The sequence below is a fragment of the Otolemur garnettii genome, unplaced genomic scaffold (genome assembly GCF_000181295.1).
Source record: "Otolemur garnettii isolate 467f Iridium unplaced genomic scaffold, OtoGar3 scaffold00081, whole genome shotgun sequence".
Taxonomy (NCBI): Eukaryota; Metazoa; Chordata; class Mammalia; order Primates; family Galagidae; genus Otolemur; species Otolemur garnettii.
Genome location: NW_003852476.1, coordinates 1,044,054 through 1,052,423, shown reverse-complemented (window position 1 = coordinate 1,052,423; position 8,370 = coordinate 1,044,054). Strand labels below are relative to the sequence as shown.

At 41.3% G+C, this 8,370-nt stretch overlaps 1 protein-coding gene and 1 pseudogene across 2 annotated transcripts in view; both read right to left on the bottom strand.

The window, feature by feature from the left end:
- Positions 1-2,021: 2,021 nt before the first annotated feature.
- On the bottom strand, positions 2,022-4,275 carry LOC111726801 (annotated as a pseudogene). Its single transcript, XR_002774498.1, has one exon. The product of XR_002774498.1 is annotated as an uncharacterized LOC111726801 (transcript).
- A 1,670-nt stretch (positions 4,276-5,945) lies between these two features.
- Positions 5,946-8,370, bottom strand: part of PELI2 (pellino E3 ubiquitin protein ligase family member 2) — a 168,830-nt gene continuing 166,405 nt past the window's right edge. The window contains exon 6 of the mRNA XM_003794400.3: positions 5,946-6,755. Within this exon, the coding sequence (XP_003794448.1) occupies positions 6,189-6,755 (567 nt within the window). The 3' untranslated portion in view covers positions 5,946-6,188. The remainder of the gene's footprint in view (positions 6,756-8,370) is intronic.

Genomic DNA, 8,370 nt, shown 5'->3' with positions numbered 1-8,370 from the left:
CCTTTCAGAATAGCACTCTATGCTTTCATCCACATATAAAAAAAGGTAATAGAGCCAGCCTTAAGAATATGAAGTTGTCTTCTAATCATTTTTGGAAGGCTTATGTGCCTTTTTCTGTTGGCAAGAACAAGTGTAATGGAAAAAATGAGCTATGTTTTAAGAGTTTGGAGGATCTGAATATTTTTATCTGAAAGACTAAGCAAAGATCATGGTGTGGAATTTCAATTCTAAGATATATTTTTCACAAGCTAACATCTCTTAATTTAGGATGTCTGTTGTACTAAGACATAATTCATGTGCTATAGTAGTCACCCTTTTAGGCATACAATCCAGCCAGTAGTTTTCTGTCTATGCACTTAACTAGCATATTCATCAACCATCACCACTAAGTTTATAATATTTTCATCACTCCCCCGAATATTATAAACCTGTCCCTATCAGTAACCCTTATTCTTCTCTTTCTGTAATTCCTGGCAACCACTGACCTACTTGCTGTCTCTTTCTAATTTGGCTATTCCTTACAACACATGGCCTTTGGGATCTGATTTCTTCAACTTAATTTGTCTTCATGGCTCATCTGTGTGGTAGTATGTGTCAGTACTTCATGTTTATAAAACAATGATATTCCATTGTATGAATACACCACATTTTATCCATCATTCAGCTGATGGGCAGTTGGGTTCTCCCTGGGTTTGCATGTGAGCATGTTTTCAATTCTCTGTGTACCTCAATTCTCTGTCAGTGGAATCGCTGGTCACACATGGTAGTATGTATTTTATCTTTTGAGGAATAACAAACCATTCCAAAGCAGTTGTACCATTTTATAATCTCACCAACAGTGTCTGAGTGTATTTCAACCTCCTTGCCAACATCTGAAACTGTCTTCTTCTGACTGCAGCCGTCCTGGCACTGTGTAGTTTTAATTTCATTTCCCGAGTATGTAGAGCTAATTTTTATGTGCTTATTGGCCATCAGTATAAAAATATTCCGAAAATTAAAATATTTTGATCATTTTTAACAAGTTACATTTTGTTAGTGGGTTTTAAGAGCTCTTTGCATATTTTGGACACAAGTCCTTTATCAGATATGTGATCTCCAAACATTTTCTGTTTGTGGATTATCTTCTTACTCTCTTGACATCCTTTGATATACAAAACTTTAATTTTGATTAAGTCCAGTTTATCTTTTTGGTTGTATTTAAAAAATCATGAACTAATCCAAGATCACAAAAGTTTATTTTATGTCTTCTTCTAAAAGTTCTATAGTTTTAGCTTTCTGACCCATTTCATTTTTTGTGTATTGTATGAGGTAGGAGTCCAACTTCATTCTTCTATATGTGGATATCTGGTCGCCTCAGGTCCACTTGTTGAAAACACTATCCTGTCCCCATTGAATAATCTTGGCAGCCTTGCCCAATGGGAAGTATCTTTCAATTGTAATTGGCTGTATTTTTCTACAACACATCTTACATTTTGTGAGATCTTGGATCTGACAAAGCACAGAATACTTATCCCCTAAAATAAAAGCCTATATAAATGTGCATCTTTTGGAAATGAAAAAAAACTACTTTCCTCAGTAACACTGACTCTTTGAATATCAATATGATAAGAAAAAACTGCCACAAATATTTTCTTATGGTAAAGGTTGAAGGGTTACACACAATCCTTATAATGTCATTAAAAGTGAATGACGATCATCACAAAAGTAGCAATATGACCGTAAAGATCATGAAGAAAATCCATTACAATCCAGGTTAAGTTTGCCTGGAAGTTAGATTTATTTGACAATGATGTAATGCCATAAGAAATAGTAATTTCTTTAATAAAAAAAGTAGGGGATTTTTAGAATCCAGATTTACATATGTATTATAAACAATATTAAAAAATTAATAAACTCAACTACTGGGGATTAACTTAAAAGTTTGAGAAATGTACAACTAAAGTCTACCTTGGTGCGGCCTCCCACTGCACGTCCCAACCCAGCTGGAGACAACACATAATCTGACAACAACATACAATGTACTGAGATCCATTTAATAGGTTTTGAAGATTTTTCCTGTAAAATGGCTTGTATTTCCACAGGTACAATAGTGAAGAAATAAACTTTTCAATTTGACATGAAATATAAAAGAACAATTTTACAAATATATTCATAAAATTTGACTGCTCATAACACTATACATGGTAAATATGACCACCCCCTTAAAGTTGTAGATTATTAATACAGAAAAGGAATCTGTCATCTCAGCTAAAAAGAAATAGATTTCCTTTCATCTGGTTTATTTGTTTGTCTAGAAACATGTTTATAAACAGTAAAGTAGAACTGGAAAAATATTCATTTTCCCCTGTCTTTCTCTAGGGGATTCTTCATGAGGGCAAAAACTTATTTGAAAGATGTAAGTTTTAATCAAAAGAAAATACTGAACCTTCTTTTGTTTTACTGCTTCAATCATGCTTACATCTTTTAAGATGATCCTAAAGTCTTACTGGCCTTTGAATCCTACGGAAATGATGAGAGAGCTGTGCTCTACCCTCAGCCCTGAGGGAGGAACAGCACACCCGTAGCCTGCAAAGACTAACCCCTGGGATGTAAGGTCCACAGCCAAGGGACGGGGCTGGATTTGGCTTAAAGTCAAGGTCCAGTGGGGTTTGTCTATCACAAGTTCCACTGTTCCCAGGCAGGACTGCATGGTGATCAGTCACACAGCATCAACACTGTTGTGATCCTACACCCTTTCATGCACACCAGAAGAACAGAATGGCTTTAAAAAAGAGAAGTGAGCAGAATCATAGAACTGCAGGTAACAATTCTATATAGCCTATGTTACACTCAAATTAAGTAGAAAACATGCTTTAAACTCTCAAAAGTGCCCAAATAACAACACTGAGCTCCCACATAAGAGGTTTGAGTTTTTCTATGAAAGCAGAAATAAAAGGCATTGAAACTTAATGAAGAAAAGAGTTCTCAACTTTCCTAACACAGTGTATGTGATAACTCAGAATAATTTCCCTATTGGTACTGAAAAATAAATTCTACTACAATCATGTTTATGCCAGTTCCCAGCATATTTCTGCATACAGATTCATTAGTCTCCTTAACGAAGCCTATCATTTTTCCAATGGCTTTCTCCTTTCTTTAAACCCTAACCCTGAAGTTCTATAACCAGCTATATGTCACGTGGCATCCCTGAGGCATAAAGTTACCAAACTCTATAATTAACTACTGGGGAATGATAAATATGCTCTTTATATTAACAAATTTTAATTCTTTTGGGCCACAGTAAGGGTAAAAATCCAGGAAACTTAATACTTACTCTGCAGTGTGAACTGTAGCCCTTTCTGCAAAAAGCCATCCCAAGTAAGAGAAACACTGAGAGTTGCAGCAGGCAAGACCCGGCAGCACCAATTATTAATAAAAATTCCAGACTAGAAAAATACTCAGAGTTGTGCTCCATCCACTCTGAATCTTTTTTTTTTTTTTTTTTTTGGTAGTAAACTGACATAAACAACTGAAAAAAATAGTATTTCTAAGGGAACACAACACTGGGGCTTTACTTATGGAAACCTACTCTCAAAAGGCATTTTAGTCAGGCCGAGATCAAACTGGTCAGCAATTTTCTTATGTTTATATACACACAGGGGAGCAGGACTCATCCTGTAATGGGATGGCAAGCAAGGATAAAAACAGAAGTGACTTTTCAGAAGTTAACTTTTCTGAATTGAATTACTCTCCTTGGTGAGCTAGAGTTCTTTACAAACTAAATTGCTTTCAACTCTGGGGAAAAATCATGAAGGAATCTTATTAGTCCACATTATAAAGGGGTGGCTCTTACTCCAGGCGGCCGAGAGCAGTATGGTCTCCTTTCTCCAGACTTGCCACTTGCTGCAGCTCCGCGAAGCCAGAGGAAAAGACAGGAGCTGACAGAGGGGGACTCACTGTTACCCTTCCAAGGGCTTGGAACTCACTGCCCAAATTTCAGCTTACACTTAAGGTATCTGAGTTTATTTAAGTCCAAAACTTCAGGTTTGAAGGTAATTTTATTTGGGGGCACTTATCACATATATGCAGAACTACTAGACTTATGATGTACATAATTTTTTTGGAAAAAAATTTTTTGGTAGGTAAAATCTGGCCTTTCTGGACATAAGAACGTTAAGCTTAGACGATGCTTTTAGGGTATCAAGAACCCTTAATCCATCTTCAAGCCATACAGCAAGGAAGGGGAAACAAGAGCCTCCTTTAACATTCTTTGGAGCCTGAAGACTCACAGGCTAAGAAGACAGACTCTTATGAAAGCTCATCATTGGAGACTCTGGCTAAATCAAAAGGCATTCAATATATTCTAGGCAAGTCCATTTCTTTTCCTTTCATTTTCTGTCCTTAGGTAAGGTAAGCTATATAGAATAGCGGAAGCTGTCAGGAAGAGACTGTTGTTAAATTTTCACATCAATTAAAAATTAGCAAACCAAACCAAAATCCAAAATGCCTCATCTTAAACAATGACCTCCATTGAAAAATAAAGCTGTTTTAAAACTGAGAGCCTGAATGTTTAAAATACTAACTCGGATTAAGCAGCAGCAATCAAGAGTAATAGATCATATCAACTAGGTTGGAGCAAATGTAAGCTGGCAAAATACCTGCCGGGAAGCAGAACCTGGACCCACCAATTCAAGTATAGACATAGCATATTAGAACTGTATAAATTATAGATATTTACAAAAGTTAAAAAAAGGTCACCCAAATGTGCAATGGCCAATTTAAGAGAATGACAGTGTAAATACATACTTGCTCCACCGGCAGGGGTTTAACTGATCTCAGCCAGCTTCCTCCAGCGGTCTCTGTGCCCTGAGGGACCTCTGATTTCTGGGGGTGCTGACCCTGCTGGCCCAGAGCACGGAGAATGAGCACCCAGGAATCTTCATCAAATAGAATGAAACTAACGGGGGTGGGGGGGGGGTGGTAGTGGTGGGGGGGGCTCATATGAAATTCTGATTTAATTATTCCCCAGTAAACACTCATTTGCTCACTGCAAATCAAGAATTTCAAATGATCTCTGCAGCTGTACCACTTGGTGTTGTGTGTATCTAAAGATCATATTTAAATTTAGTGTGATTTGCAAACATTTCCAAAACTCATAGGGCTCATAAGCTGCAAGGGAAGGTGACAGATGGTGGTGAGGGAGTGAACAAAAATGACTGTGTCGCTGGGATTTGTTTTTAGACTCACAGAATTATTTTGGCTTTCTTAAAGAAGAAAACTATAAACCTTATAAAACCCCAACAAGTGGTTTTAAAAAGTAAAAGCTCACTTTTAGTCATTCCTAATTCTTTAAACAATTTAGTAGGCAAATAAACTTGGTCGTATAATACCCAGGCCACGTCTACTGCTGTAATCATCACTCTTGGTTAATTAATTTTTAAGAGCTGACACATTTTAATCAACCAAACAGTTTTGGCCTGGCAAGATGAGTATTAGTGACAAATTATATTAGGTAGAAATAACAAAAGGCCGACTAAAAAGTTATGTAAAATTCTTTGTTTGAAATGCCACGATTTTGAGGAATGAGTGTATAAAGTAAATTTCAATGAAGTTAAAAAAAGCCCAAAGTGTATGAATATTCTCTCCTCCAAAAGTTAAAAAAAAAAAATTAGAAAAAAGCCCCAGATTTCAAAATAACCACTTGTGTCTAAGGTCTTCCATGCGCTGTCACTTGTAGGGCCCCCCCTTTGGTATGTGGTCAGACTTAGCTGCCACCTGTACAGGATTTATTGCCACCTGTATCACAGAGCACTGAAGGTCACACATTAATGTGCCAACAACTTTTGAATGAATTTCATCTACGTTTGTAAAATAGGACAAAATTTTGTCCTTGTCCAAGTTTACAAAGGAAAAAACTTGGTTAAAAATCCAAGGTTAAAAATAAAAGCATGGCATTTAAAATCCAATTATTACAAAGGTATTACGGTTTAGTCAAGCAGACTCCCATGACGGTGCTGTGGTTTTGAGCACACTACACACCGCTGCCATCTGTCACACTCTGGATGAGTTTCATCACAGTGGCCCTTCCTACATCCCAGCCCTAGGCCCTTTTCCCTTAATAAACAGCATTACAAAAAGGAAAATCTAGAATTAGTGGCAAAATCTTCACAGTAATTTGTTAATAAAGTTGTAGGTGGTTGTCAAGGGCATTAGTCAATTGGACCCTGGAAAATCAATTTGATGCAGTTCTGCTCCCCGACCAGCTGTGTTGCGCAGAAGGGGCAGGCGGCATGGAATGCGTGGGTTCCATGAGGCAGTGGGATCTGAGACCAGTATTTTGCAGACTTCTCTGAGCACACGTGTCCACAGGGGGTGAAAGCATGGGTTGGCGGTCCTGCGTCTACGTAAAATCCTGCCTCACAGCCCAACCAGAGGGGCACGTAGGGACCCACAGTCCTGCACATGGGACACTCCCTCTCATTGGCCTCCGTGTCACTCCGGTGGCCCCAGTCGTGGTACCCGTGCACGTGGCCGCAGCTGAGGTATGCCCAGGGCTGCTTCTCCTCCACCACCTCTTTCCTGCTGATGCTGGGGAAGGCCAAGGTGTTGAGCCCCACGGGACACTGCGGCCGGGCGGCATTGATCTCCTGCCGGAGGGCTTCTATGTGCTTCTGGGTTGGAGTGTGAAAAAGGCCGTCTGCTGTTCTCCAGAGAAGAGTAGCCCCACACAGGTCGATGAGGGAGCCGTCCTGCAGGACGTTGGTCTCACTTTCCACCTACAAGTTTGAGAGACAAGCCTTTTAAAAGTAAAATCCAGCAAATCTCTGGAGAAAATAACTCCAATATTCTTTCCTCTCAAAATAAACAAAAAATTATCTTTGAAGACAACACAGAGGCAAATCTGTCTCAGTAAAAAAGACAGAACTGGGGCAGTAACCCAGCCTCCCTGAGCCTCAGTTTCCTCCTGTGAACACTGGACACAGGGTGTATGTGCCAGGAGCACAAAATCCTGAGCATGACAGACCCAGCTTGACATGTCGGATTAGCTCCTTAAACCGGTAGCAAGATTACTTACTGACATCCTGCAGACTGGAGCTGTGCAGGCAGCCTGGCCAGGGAAGACTCATCTGCATTTGAACAGAGCCATCTAGAATCCTTTGGGGCCTGCAGTCACTGGAGCAGTGGTCCAGACCTCTGCTCCTTGTGCCTGTCTTCCAGCCTTTACTCCTCGAGTTCACAGCCCAGTGGCTCCACGTGAACCTGGGCCATGTACTACGCACTGAGGAGACTGCCCACCAGCTCCAGGAAGCATAGCGGGTGTGGTCACTGGGAGTGTGACCATGCCTCCACTGCTGGGTCTGTTCCCAGCCCCGAGTAAGGAAGACTCAGGAAGCCTCCTCCCCATCCTGTTGAGACCTGCTCTTCAGCAGTGTTAGAAAGACATGCCTGGGGCCAGGAGGGTCAGTGAGTGCTGTGTGAGGCCACAGCAGCACAGTAACTGGGATCAGGACTCAGTCTGGCTTTAAACCCCAGCTCTGTCACTCATTAGCTGTGTGACCTTGGGCAGGTCGTTTAAGTGCCCTGTGCCTGCTTGTGTTCATGTAAAATTCAGAGGAGGTGGTCATGTAAGATAAGCTAACACAAAGTTCTCAGGACAGTGCCCCATGCAGTGAACAGCACATAAACATTTGCTGCTGTCACCTTGATGAAGATGGTCAGAAATGTTTCCTAAAAGGATTTTCTTTAACAGGGATTTGCCGTGTCAGGAGTCAATACGCAGGACAGGGGGAGGATACACCAGACAGAGGCAGGAGATGCAAACAGCCAGTGCAGCAGGGGACAAAGAAGAGCTTCAGGAGGCAGAGCTGTTAGCAGAATAGACTGGGTGAGGGTTGGGCCCCAGGGCAGACCCAGGCTACAGGGGAGGCTGGGCTCTTGCACCCACAGCAGGGAGGGTGTGTCAGGGTTCTCAGCAGCCATAATAGAACTGATTTGCCTTTCAAGAAGGTCACTTCTGGAAGTCTGGAGAATGGACTGTAGGTATGTAAGACCAGCAGCAGGGGAGATAACTTTCTCATTGCTCTCCAGCAGTGGCAGTGGGTACCCCTCTGCACAGGGGACTACACAGGCACTGGGCATGAAGTGCAGGGTTAAATGAGGAGTGGGGCTCAGGAGTACTTGGTTCCTGAATGGAGAAGAACATATCTGGGTATCTACAGAGAGAGGGGCTTCCTATAGTAAGAGAAATACAGGAGAAATGGCAGGCCAGGGACGAGTTGGGAAGCCAGTCTGCAACAGCCAGGCACGCAAGGCCTGTGAGAGCCCCCATGGTGCTGGGTATCTGCAGCAGCCAGGCACGCGAGGCCTGTGAGAGCCCCCATGGTGCTGGGT